Source organism: Humulus lupulus, chromosome 2 (genome assembly GCF_963169125.1).
Source record: "Humulus lupulus chromosome 2, drHumLupu1.1, whole genome shotgun sequence".
Lineage (NCBI taxonomy): Eukaryota > Viridiplantae > Streptophyta > Magnoliopsida > Rosales > Cannabaceae > Humulus > Humulus lupulus.
In genome coordinates, this window is record NC_084794.1 from 94089282 (window position 1) to 94103065 (window position 13784).

Here is a 13784-nt window from a genome sequence, read left to right on the forward strand (position 1 = left end):
TCTTGATAGGTGGTTGGTAGAGCTGTGGACATTTTGAGAAGGATTTGAAGCTTAAGTGCAATCAGGATTTTGGGATGTTGCAGCATCGTAGCAACATCACGTTCTGTCAGATATCTACTTGGAAGACCCACATGGGAAATTAAATAGTTGACTTATCCAACTCAACTTTTGGCTTTGTTTGATTTGAGCTGAGCAGTAATTAAAGTGGTATTAGGCCCTTAATTGATTTTGGTCCATTGGCTTTGCAAGAAAAAGAAAAGAAATTGAAGGAGGCCCACGTGGGTATTGAAAAAAAAAAGATGACCTAACTAAATAAATGACTTTTCCCATTATAATATACATGGATATAGGAGAGAAAAGGAGGGGGCCACCATTGAAGGAAGGGAGGATAATGAAGAAAAAGAAAAAGAAAAGAAAGAAATACAGAAGGAATATAAGGAAGGAAAAAGGGGACAATTTCATCTAAATACACAAGTTCTTCTTTACCCTTTTTCTCTTTTTGTATTTTATCTTCTATTTCATATTTCTAAAGTCATGGATATTATTATTTTGGGTATTTTTTTTATTATTGGGTATGAACTAATTTTCTTAGTGGCTAAAATACATGTTGAACCCTAATATGTGATTTTGGTACTTTGTTATTGATGGTAAATGCTAATTAGGTTTTATTCATTCAAGTGGTTTTAATGTTATTTACTTTCTTTTATTTGGCCATCAATTGTGAGTAATTGAGTTAACTTTTAATACTGGAAGGGCTTTGGTTAATTGACACAAACTTGAGTGGTGCAAGATTAATTTCTTTTAAATTTAATTTTGTAAAGATATAGACATATATTGTTACCTTGCATAATCTTTTGGAATTGGTGCTTGGGAATGTATTCTTGTAATTAGATTGACATAAACATATGTTAGTTTAATTAGAGAATTGATATCATAGTGACTTCGACGAAAGCCTATGAACTAAATTGGAATTCTAGATTAATTATTCTAAGTTCGCCATAGCATTACTTCAACATTAGCATCAGATTTACATTTAGGAGGAATTAATTATTCTAGCTCATCATCATTGTCTTGCTCTCTCATTCATTTGTTTATTATTTTTTTTACTATCTTGTTTAGTTTTTAGGTTTAATCAAATCATAATCATATGTTTTATTCCAATTTGTTAAATGTTGATTTTACACAAATGATTTCTAACCCAATCCTTGTGGAGACGATACTCACTTATCACTTTATTACTTGTTTGCCGATTGTGTACACTTGCATATTTATATTGCTATTTAATTTCGCAACAAATTTGCCCATCTACCGGCAAAACCTTAGCATTATAGCTCTGAGATAAGGCCATTCAATTCAATCATGTGCCTTACTCATGTCAAGTTTCAGGGCCATAAATTCTTCATTCCCTTGCTGCTTCCTCTTCAAATAATGTAATACCTCGAAGGATACCATAATGTTATCTGTAATCAACCTCCCTGGTATAAAAACACTTTGAGTATCTGAGATAATGTGATTGAGAACTTGTTTTAATCTATTAGCCATGACCTTATATACAACCTTATATAGATAATTACATAATGAAATAGGTCTAAGACCACTCATATATTATGGGCCTTTCTTCTTTGGTATTGAAACCACATTAGTATCATTCATCCCATTTGGCAACATCCCTGACACAAAAAAACTTTTGACAAACTCAATCACATCCTTGCCCACTACGCTCCAATATTTTGATAAAACCCAGAACTCATACAATCAAGACCAGTAGACTTATCTGGATGCATATGGAACAAGGCGCTTTTGATTTCCACTTTCGATAAAGGCGTCAATAACTCCTCATTTTGCACAGTAGAAATAGAAAGTTGTGCACACTCCGTGATTTCATTCCTATCTACATTTGAAGCTGAGGATAACCTCTGAAAATATTATGTCATAACTTCTGAAAGGCCCAATTCCAGTCTATCCACTCACCATTATTCTTTTTCAGACTAAGAATTTTGTTATTTCTTCTTCTTGCACCAGAAAAAGCATGGAAATATTTGTTATTTTGGTCTCCTTCCTTAAGCCAATGTTGTTTTGATCTATGCTTCCAGAATACCTCCCTCTTAGTTAAACTGTTGACGTGGTTTTTCGCCAATAGTGAATTAAGAGAATAACTGGGATGAAGTAGTGCTTAATGATAAACCGTAATAAGAAAAGGACTCTCAAGAATTCTCTAAAGGAAATTCCCAAGAACACTCGTCTTTTTTACGTGGTTTAGTGATTAATCCACCTAGTCCACGAGTCTATGTTATTACTGTATTTCTCTCTGAATTTTGACAGAGTTTTAGTATTATAGAAAAATTCTCCCTCCTTCTATCCAAGATCTCAGTATTTATAGAGAAAATCCTTGGACAGGTCTTCGGGTCATCAAGTGACTTAACACCTATTTTTATCTGTATTACACTTATTATAAATATTCCAATTTATCCTAAGGTATGGTCTGATCAGGAAATAAAACTGATCCTGGATCCTCAGGGACATGCGGACATGCCCTGCCTGACCATGCACGATTATATTACGTGTCCGGGTTTTTAGGGATCCGCGGACATGCCATATCTGGCCATGCATGATTATATAACGTGTCCAGGTTTTCAGAGATCCAAGGACACACCAAATCCTTAGTGTGCCCCAAGCTGAATTTACCATGAGCTCGTGCCATTGATGCTATGCCTTATACATATTATAAGTTCGTGCCTATCGCTTTATACACCCCAACTCGTGCCATCACCTTGGGGACCGTGCTGTCTTCGTGGAGAATACATGGATTCATTGGCCATTTTTTTCCGTACCTTTACTTGCCAGTTGTACTCGAGATCAATAAAGAACTCGTGTTGAAATTAGGATGCACATAAACCTTCAAATAATTTTTGTTGTTCTTCTTTGTATCTTGCCGCTGCTATTTCATCTCTTCACCCTTTTGACCTTCTAATTTCCATCTTACACATACTTATTATTTTCTTAAAATTTCTAGTGATGATTTCCTTACCCCACCTCCCCAACACTTCCCTGCAATGCTCCGACTTTCCTTGAATAGGAAAGTGTCATGAAGTGTCCCAACAATCTTGAACTATTTGTTGACACATAAGATTTCTTAGTCAAGCATACTCAAAATGAAACTTTTTAATGTTAGGACGAAGCACTACATAGTTCAAGTTCAACAAAAGCGAGCAATGATCAGAAGAAGAAACTTCTAAATTGATTAATTTTTCCATTAGAAATAACTCTAGCTAACTATAAGAAACAAGAGCTCAATCTATCCTTACCTCCACCCACTTATCTATACCACGAACCATCTCCCAAGTCAACGGGTACCCACCTAATTCCATATCCACCAAAACATGTTGGAAGGCTTCCAGTAGCCAATTCAGATATGTGGATCCTCCTCTTTTATTAGATTGGTTCATGACATTGTTCATATCCCCTATGAGGCACCAAGGCATATTATGTTGCTCCTTAAGTTCCTGAATTAGGCTCCACATCCTTGTCCTTAAGCTGCGATTAGGCTATCCATAAATCCTTGTAAGTCTTCACACCTCCTTCCATTCTACTATGGACACGACATGTATGTGATTATGAGAAAAACTCAAAAGTCGGACATTTTTCTTATTCTTCCACATCAACGCAACCCCACCGCTTCTTCCCTGAGAATCAAATGAAATAAGGCCCTCGTATTTGATTTGGGCTCTTAGCCATACACAATTCTCTCATGTTTACACAAAGTTTCACGCAAGAACACAAACATGGGGTTCTTTTGGTTAACTAACTCTTTAAGGAACTGAAAGGCCCGTGGGCTCCCAAGCCAACAACAGTTCAATTATAGTACACTCATTGTGATGGGTGGGCCCCAATCACAAGACCCGCTAGTTGCACATTTTTTTAAAAGCCCACTCTCTAGTTGGTCCATTTCTACATCATGTTCCTCCCCAAGCCTAATATCCTTTATTGACTCCATTCGACATCATTTAGGATCACATATAGTCAACCCTGATTTTTTCATACCACTATTATTACCCGCAAGATCCATGTTCATATTTCCATCCCCACTATCTAGCTTATTTTCCTACATATCCAGTGCCTTCAAGGCTCTACGATTCCCTCCACCATATCCACCTCCACCTTTCCATATTTTTCCTTTATTAACTGAGTCCAACTCATTGACATTAACCACCATTGATCTGGTAGGATGTACATAACTGGTGTTACCATCCCTCTGAGCACCGGTGACTGGAGTTGTCTCTTGAAAATCCAACCTTAACCATTTTTCCCCAATTGGTTTATGTGTTCTCCTTGGCGTAGCCCTCATCCAAGCTCCACATGGCTTTTCCATCTGTTCCAGGGGAGTATCAAACAACTTGTCACAAAATGTTTTAGAATGTCCAATGATTCCACAGGGTAGTAGAAAGTCTAAGCCCTTTCATTCTTAAATGAAACCCAAAACCACTCACCTCCACTCTTTATGATCTTCATCTTCTTCTTCAATGGTAAATCAATATTGATGGTAACCCTTATCCTCCAATAGTCCCTCCAAACACCGTTAAAATTGTTATGATCCTATTCGACAAAGGTCCCAATATTATTGGCCACATCTTTGGCTACACATTCTGACATAAACCCAAGGTGCATATCATGGATCTTAACCCACATGTCTAACTTGTTCAGTTTCATAAACCTAGGATTATCTCCCTCTTTCATGCACTCAATGACTACCTGCATTCTATTAAAAGTCCATGGACTGCCTTCCATCACTCTCCTAATATCCACTTCATGGTAAAATTGGAACAAAAAGATAATGTTCTCCAATTCCTTAATTTAGACACCTCTATTTGGTCTCCATAACACAACCAACATATGCTGCATTGCCTAAAAATCCACTATCCTCTCAGTCAAGAACCGTCCTACTAGACACAACCTTAATATTTGTTTTATTATCTTACATATATTTATTTAGATCTATATTTTCAAAATTTTAAGTGATAGGACAAGGAGAAAACTTACAATTTAGGGATGGAAGAGTTCTATTATGTAATTTCATGTTCAATGGATGTGATTAAGGGAGAACTAAACAAGTTTTTTTTACTATATATCACAACTAAAAAATATCTTTAAAAATCATCTTACTACCAATAACAAAATTGTCTTCTTTATTTAATTAAGTTATAATTTTTTTTATAAGATAATATTCGAGGAGGTTTAAAAGATATGAATACTTTCATATTTCAATTTTCTACTAAATCTACTTACAAATTAAAAAAAAATACTAAATTAATATTTTTATCAAAATCTAAGTCTCACATCCACACAAAAGTTTGTGATTAATAATAATATTTAAATTTTATGTATTTTTTTTCACTAAATATATGTTTGTCACATTTTAATGTGGACCACATTTGAATCTAACCTATATAGTGGTGGATTTAGTTATGAACTGAAAGAGAAATTTTTGTAATTATAAAATATTCAAGATAAAAAATGCAAATTAGTCAAAAAGAACTTATTAGTTTTGTTATTATTCTCTTATCATATTAGGTTTTAAATAATTTATATTTTATTTATATACAAAGTACCATCAAAATATCCAAATTTGACTTTTTAATCACGACACACCATTTATTATTAATAGATATGTTTGTCTGAAAATTTAAAGAAACAAAATAGAAAAATATATATAGGACAATTTTTTTTATTGGGGCTTCACTTTCAGCCCTATCAGTGGGGCTCTCAGTGTTTCTCGACTCGTGAACAGTTTTCGGCGCGAATTTTTTTTATGACCGTGTATATTGTAGCTATTTAGAGTATCCAGGAAATCTTCAGAAAATTCTGAAAATTTGCAGGATGCTCTAAATAGCTACAATATACACAGTCATAAAAAAAATTGCGCCGAAAACTATTCATGGGTCGAGAAACACTGATAGCCCTACCGATAAGACTTAAAGTAAAATATCTATAGAAGAATTGCCCTCTGTATATATTCTCTCGCCTCGTAAGATTCAGCAAGTTTAGTACTTTTCATTTCTTTTCTTCTCCTTTTTAATATTTAATTTTGAAAAACACATTTTTATTTGTGGATACAACTAAGTGAAAGTAACAATCACTACTCTTTTTCAAAATGATGTAACCTTTAAAGACTTTATTTATATATAGCCAAGAAAATAACTGGGATTTTAATCAATAAAGGGAAAATGAATTATCATTGTATTTGACGAATGTCTTCACCCCAATTTAATTAAATGCGATTTAATATATACGTACATAATTTTATTTTTATTATTTTATTTTTTAATTGTCAAATAAAATTTAAATAAATAAAAATGTCATATATAATAAAAAAATTGTTTAAAACACTAAAATTACTCTTAGATTGAAAATTATGACTAAAATATTTTCATTATAGATGGCAAAATATAGGAGAAAAGAATAGTTGATATGTTTACTTATACATTCAGATAAGTATAAAGTAAGAGGAGGAGAAAGAATACCCTTACAAAAGTACACAACTGATAGAACAAAGATCGTGTGATTGAGAGAGAGCAATGGTGTTGATTTTAAATTTTGAATCACTGTGTGTCACTGTGTTTTAAGTAATCTTTTGATACTGAATCCTGTGAATATAGTACCCAAACAATTCAATCATAGAAGAGTGCTCCACAATACAAATACAATTAAAGCAAAAAGTCATGAAATAAGATTCAAAAATAAAAAAAGAATACATATGTAAAGATGGAATGAGAACAAGCCAATGGTGGAAAAAAAGAGTGAGAGAAAGAAGAATTATTATCATTAAAATATAATATAATTGGTATAGGTAGTGTACAATAGATAATCATACTATTATTTTTTATTTTAAATTTAAAAAATAACTCACACTACAAGAAAGATGACTTTTGCCAGCGCATTTTGAAAAAACGCGAACGAAAGTGACTTTTCCCGGTGCTTTTAATGAAACGTGTCAGAAAAAGTCTATAATTGTCCATGCTGTTTTACGCCGGCAAAAGTGACTTTTCCTAGCGTGTTTCATGAAAAGCATTAGGAAAAGCACTTTTCCTGATCCTTTTTCGAAATGCGTCAGCAAAAGTCATCTCGTTTTGACAAATAGACTTTTCCTTATGCTTTTTGATAAGTTCATTGCTATATATATATATATATATTGCAAGTTCTTTTGTATTTGGATGATGCTAATTTTGTGTTTTAAGATATTTTAGCTTCATTTTGTAAGTTTTCGATATTTAAACTAAGTTGTAATTTTTGTTGATAACATTGATATATTTGATGCAATTTTGGTTTAAGAATTTTATAGGTTACAAAGAGAAGTTACAAGATGAAGTTGAGATGTAATTATAATGTGTTTTGAAGTCTCTAAGCATATATGGTGATGTTGCGGTGAATGAAGCTTGAGTAACGGCTTACAAAAGCAAGTGAAGTAAAATTTGGAGCGATGGTTGCAACTCAAAGAAGTGGTGCCTGCAACCTAACTACAAGGAATTCAGATTTTTGAAACAGCAAGTTTTGGTCGCGTCAAGCACTTTTTCAGGTAGCGGCCAAACTACGAATTTTAAGAGAATACATGCACTGGCCGTAGCCACTACTTTTCTAGGCCGCGGCTCAAGGCTAAATCAGGCACACTGGCCGCGACAACTACTTTTCCAGGCCGTGGCTAGTCAACACAATTTTAGTTTTTGATGTTATTTTTAATTAGGTTTTAAAGAGGATTATAAAGAGTTTTAGGGCTAAGGTTTTCATAAGTTTTTAATTACGAATTCTAGATATTAGAAGAACAGAGGAGAGGAGATGACAACAATCTTTCCTACATCAAACTAGTTTTTCCTTCTTCTCTTTAAAACTCTTTAATTTCAATTATGATTATGTTTGTAATTATGGAGTAATCTTCTTTTAGGTTAATGGTTATTTCAAAACCCACAACATGAATTCTTGATTTTCAATAATGAATGTTATTTCTTGATTTCTCCAACGTTAAATTGCTTCTATTCTTCTATGATTAATGTGATGAAGTATGTGATATATTGTTAGATGGCCAACTAATTAGGATGTTTTATTGTTCTACTATCATCTTAGAATTACTATTCACCTAATAGTTTATGGTTCTAAGTGTATGTGATAATTTGCAATTGATAGTATTGTCATAGGTATTATTGATTGTGATGAAGTTTAGAACCTAGGTTCAATACATTATTTGCTAAATTGATTTGTTGCTTAGATTAACCTATCTCCACATAAATTAATGTTATTCCTAGGTTAAATAGATTACATGCTTCATGGATCTATTGCTTGATATAAATATTTAATTATTGAGCGATTCACCTTGATTAATTGTAATTGGAAGATTGAGATAATTGACTGCTTCAGCATTATCTATGGGTTAATAATTTAATTGGGAAACCAGAATAATGTTTATTATTGTTGGTCATGATTGATTGTGGAGGATGGAGAATAACCCTTAGCTATTTCTTTAAATCGTAATATCAACTCATTATTGCTTTTATGTTTATGATATTTAAGTTTCAATTTGAGAAAAAAAATCCCTTCTTTAATTTTCATTGTTAATTCTTGAATAATAATTTGAATGTAGTCCTCGTGGGTCCGACTCGTATTTACTGTTATACTTATATAATTGGTAATACTGAAAAGAAAAAATAATTAAATTTGACACGGCACACGACACCCGTCAAATTTTTGGCGTCGTTGCCGGGGACTATTGTTATTCACTTTATTATTCAAATTTATTTGTTTGCAACTAATTAGTTTTTACTGTGGAATTTTCAAGTGTATATGTCTGGTGAAGACGAAACACAATATCGACTACAAAAAATCAAAGATTATCTTGAGGCATCATCCGCGTCGCACTCTTCCAAGATTATCACTAATAATCCACTCTTTCAGCGTCACTATCAACGTGTAGAGTCTATTAAAGACCTATAGAACCATGGCCCAACAAAGGACGTTGAAAGAGTCTGCAGTGCCAGATCTTGACCAACAACTGCTTTACATCCAGTATCCACCTTTGGATGTCAACTTTGAGTTGAAGTCAAGCCTCATTCACTTATTGCCCTCTTTCCATGGGTTGCCCGGTGAGGACCCGAATAAAAATTTGAAGGAGTTTCACATTGTTTGTTCTAGTATGAAACCTGCTGCAGTGATTGAAGAACAAATTAAGTTGTGAGTTTTTCCTTTCTCCTTGAAGGATGCAACTAAAGAGTGGTTGTACTATCTTCCACCCGGTACTGTTGAAATATGAAATGGTATGAAGACTATGTTCTTGAAACGATATTTTCCAGCATCTAAAGTTGGAAGCATCAGGAAAGAGATTTGCAGTATAAGGCAATATACTAGGGAGTATTTGTATGAATATTGGGAGAGATTTAAGTGTTTGTGTGCTAGTTTCCCTCACCATCAAATAAGTGAACAACTCCTAATCCAAAACCTTTTTGAAGGATTACAATCACTGGATAGGAGTATGATTGACACAACCATTCGGGGTGGACTAGTTGATAAGACTCCTGCTGCAGCCAGGAGCTTGATTTCTAATATGGCTGCCAACTCACAACAATTTGGTATTCGTCAAGATCCTAATCAACCACCAAAGTCAGTTAATGAGGTGAGCAATTCAAACGAGAACCAGCTTGGTCATCAATTGACTCAATTAACTGCAGTGGTACAACAACTTGCTTTAGCCTAACAGGTGCGGCCATGTGGAATATGTCAGGTTGTGAGGCACGCTACTGATACTTGCCCTACTCTATTTGAGGGAGAGACTGAGGGTGTTAATGTTGTAGGTAATTTCCCAGGTTAATTATGCCAGATGTACTATGAAACTTTTTCACAAACATATAATCATGGCTGGCATGATCATCCAAATCTTTGTTATGGGAATCACCAACAAGCTGCTCCACAATCTACACCTATTAGACCGCATGGTTTTTCTCTTCAACATCAATGTCAACAAAACTATACACCTAGAACTATGCAAGCACCACAAGCTGCTCAACCACCGAGTACAAAACCCTCTATTGAAGATTTAATCAATGCAATTGCTACAAATATGCTTCAGTTTCAACAAACTACCCAAGCGTCCATCAAAAGTTTGGAGAATCAGGTGGGACAACTAGCAGCATCATATAACAGGTTGGAAGCTCATCTTTCCAAAGAGAGTGTAAGTGCGATAACACTACAAAGTGGTATACAATATGAACCACCCACAAAACCTTCATCGCCATCTCCAGTGCAAAAGAAAGTAGTAGATAACTCCATCCATGATGAACCATCAATGCAGAAAAAGTCACATAATCAAATTATGCCAACCTATGTCCCTCGTCCGCCTTTTCCAAGTAGAATGAAAAAGTTTAAGAAAGAGCAAACTGACAAGGAAATTCTTGAGACTTTTTGCAAAGTTGAGGTAAACATTCCATTACTTAATGCTATTAAACAAGTGCCATGTTATGCTAAATTTTTGAAGGATTTGTGTACGAATAAGAATAAATTGAAGGGTGATAAAAATATAAGTGTGGGGGAGAACGTCTCTGCTGTTCTCCAAAAGAAGCTGCCACCAAAATGCAAGGATCCTGAAACCTTTACAATTCCTTGTATGATTGGGAATAAAAGGATTGAGCAGTGTATGATGGATTTGGGAGCATAAATTAATGTCATGTCATATTCATCATATGCTTCTTTACATCTTGGGCCACTAAAGGAGACAGGAGTTATTGTTCAGCTGGTCGATCGCACTAATGCTTATCCTTTAGGGGTAGTTGAAGATGTACTGGTAAAGGTTGATGGACTTGTCTTTCCAGGAGATTTCTATATGCATGAAATGGGGGATGCATAAATACCCAATCGAACACCGATTTTATTTGGGAGGTCATTCTTGATGACAATAAATAAAAACCTGGATGTTAGAGCAGGAATGCTGACAATGGAATTTGATGGTGAAGTTATCAAATTCAATGTGTTTGATTCTCCTGGTAAGATCAAAGGGAAGGAGACTTCATTAAAATACCCAACATAAAGATCTTGAGAGTAGCATTCATTCGAGCTAACGATGTTAAAAAAAGCGTACTTGAGGGAGTTTGTCAATCACTTTGCTCACATATTTTATTTTCATGATTATTTGTTTAATATAAACTTCTATTAAATCTCGAGCATATAGCTAATCATATTTATAGTGATGTAATCACAGTGGAATTTAAATATGATTATATGTTCAAAATAATTTAGTCCGCAGATTAGTCAATGCACAGGATTTACACTGACTTGCCAATCAACGATATGATCTACTTACACATTGTAGTGTTATATGTTGGGAAACTTATACAGGATCTTTATTTATTTTCATGTAGATGTAATATTAAACAAGTTAATATGAGACAACCTAGAACATGTTTCTAAAATTGAATTGAAAGAGAAATAATGATAAGAATACTTACATTATACGCATAGGAATGAATGAGTTCCTTCAATTTCTTTAGCCCTTGTATCATTTCTGTCGCAGAGTATTACCAAGAAACTGAACCGATCTTCAATTTTCTTCATAGTCTTCCAAAGTACACTTAGAATCACCTAGACTAGAGTGGGAAATTCTCAACACATGAGATAGATACCGAGAGAAGAAGAGATAAAAACAATAAGGCTTAGAAAATGACTTATGTTTAGAGAGAATCTAAAACCTATCAGAAAACTAGAAGTTGTCATCTATCTACCTTCTGTTTTGACTTCTCTTTTAATATTCATTTTATAGACTCAATTAGGTCATTTAATTTAATTAAAAAAATCAATAAAATAATATCCAATTATAAGCTCTAGGTCGAAGTTATCATGGGCTTTAGGCCCGTGAAATTTCTCATTTGATTATAAGCCCATTGGACTTAAAATCAAGGCATGTATTATTTTGTATTGATTTAATTAATTAAAATAATTATTCAAATCCTTTATCCAATTAATTATTTATAATTTGAACCTTGATTTAAACTTATTTATTAATTTAGGTACCAATTTATCTTAATTAATAAATCTGCCCTAATTTCTCTTTTCTTCTTAAAATTACATAGCTCTGTGAAACTATCCAAAATTGACCTGGTCAACTTTGATAATTAAATCAATTAATTGAGACTGTCTAGATGATTTTATGCAAGGTACAGTGGGGACCATGGGCCTGTGAAATCAAGCTCCAATAAGTTATCATAAATCTAACAAATAAATTTAATAACTTATTAATTCCTCGTGACTCCACTAAAGACTCAGAATTGCACTCTTGAATTCATAGAACGCTCTATAACAAATATAGATATGATATTAATTATCCATTTTCACAACCATAATTTTCACTCAATCCTCTATAGACGGTCTACAATAAGATGGGACTAAATACCGTTTTACCCCTCATTGTATTTTATCATTAAAACACTTAGTTCCTTGTAAATGATATTTCAGTAAACTAATATTAATTACTGAAATGAGATCTCTATCATTTAGCACCTTGAACCAAACTAAAAGGAAACCATCATTTCACTTCTTCATCAGCTATAGATGTTCATATCTATGATTAACATTCCCACTCAATTATACTACCGAGCTCCCAAGATGTAAGTATGAGCTAGTTCGTAGGGTAAGCTGGTAACGAACAAGACAAAGAACTCAAATAATACAATCAGTTAGAATACTAACCACTCATAATGGAGATTGAATTGACCAATGGTCAACTATATGATATGACTAGAATAGATAATAACGGGATGTTTACTTATCCTATCTACTGTCATTATCGGTCAGTCCGATGTAACAAATACATCCGATCTTATCTACTTTGCTAATGTTCTAGAAAGAACATAACACTACAATGTGAAAGTAGATCATATCGTAAATTGGCAAGTCAGTGTAAATCCTGTGCACTGACTAATCTTAGGACTAACTTATTTTGAACATATAATCATATTTATATTCCACTGTGATTACGTCACTATAAATACGATTAGCTATAAGCTCGGGATTTAATAGAAGTTTATACTAAACAAATAATCATGAAAATAAAAACATGTGAGCAAAGTGATTGAACAAGTCAAAAAATTATTTCTATTCTTCTATTGATAATAAATGAGATTACAAAGAAATTAGGTTTTAATTAGGGCATAAAATCCTAACATTATGTTCTTTCCAGAACATTAGCAAAGTAGATAAGATCGGATGTATTCGTTACATCAGACTGACCTATATTGACAGTTGATAGGATAAGTAACCATGCCGTTATTATCTATTCTAGTCATATCATATAGTTGACCATAGGTCAATTGAATCTCAATTATGAGTGGTTAGTATTCTAATTGATTGTATTATTTGAGTTATTTGACTTGTTCATTACCAGCTTACCCTACGGACTAGCCCATACTCACATCTTGGGAACTCGGTATTATAATTGAGTGGGAGTGTTAATCATAGATATGAACATCTATAGCTTCTGATGAAGAAGTGAAACGATGGTTTCCTTTTAGTTTGGTTCAAGGTGCTAAATGATAGAGATCTCATTTTAGTAATTAATATTAGTTTACTGAAATATCATTTACAAGGAACTAAGTGTTTTAAGGATAAAATACAATGAGGAGTAAAACAGTATTTTAGTTCAATCCCATTATAGACTTTCTATAGAGGATTGAGTGTCAATTATGGTTGTAACAATGGATAATTAATAGCGCATCTATATTTGTTATAGAGTGTTCTATGAATTCAAGAGTACAATTCCG

At 33.4% G+C, this 13784-nt stretch overlaps 1 protein-coding gene and 1 non-coding gene across 2 annotated transcripts; one reads left to right on the forward strand and one right to left on the reverse strand.

The window, feature by feature from the left end:
• The first annotated feature begins 9307 nt into the window (after nt 1-9307).
• On the forward strand, nt 9308-10690 carry LOC133814536 (uncharacterized). Its single transcript, XM_062247483.1, has 2 exons — nt 9308-9709; nt 9857-10690. The coding sequence occupies exons 1-2, from the start codon at nt 9308-9310 to the stop codon at nt 10688-10690; spliced, it is 1236 nt and encodes a 411-aa protein (XP_062103467.1).
• Nucleotides 9347-9453, reverse strand: LOC133820301 (small nucleolar RNA R71). The gene has a single exon (XR_009886719.1). It is a non-coding gene; the product is annotated as a small nucleolar RNA R71 (small nucleolar RNA).
• Nucleotides 10691-13784: the final 3094 nt, after the last annotated feature.

Bases quoted from the DNA above. Each gene is read 5' to 3' on its own strand.
- LOC133814536 (XM_062247483.1), top strand. From the start codon at position 9,308: ATGTTCTTGAAACGATATTTTCCAGCATCTAAAGTTGGAAGCATCAGG. The intron at 9,710-9,856 runs GTACAACAACTT...TAATTATGCCAG, and splicing joins TGACTCAATTAACTGCAGTG to ATGTACTATGAAACTTTTTC.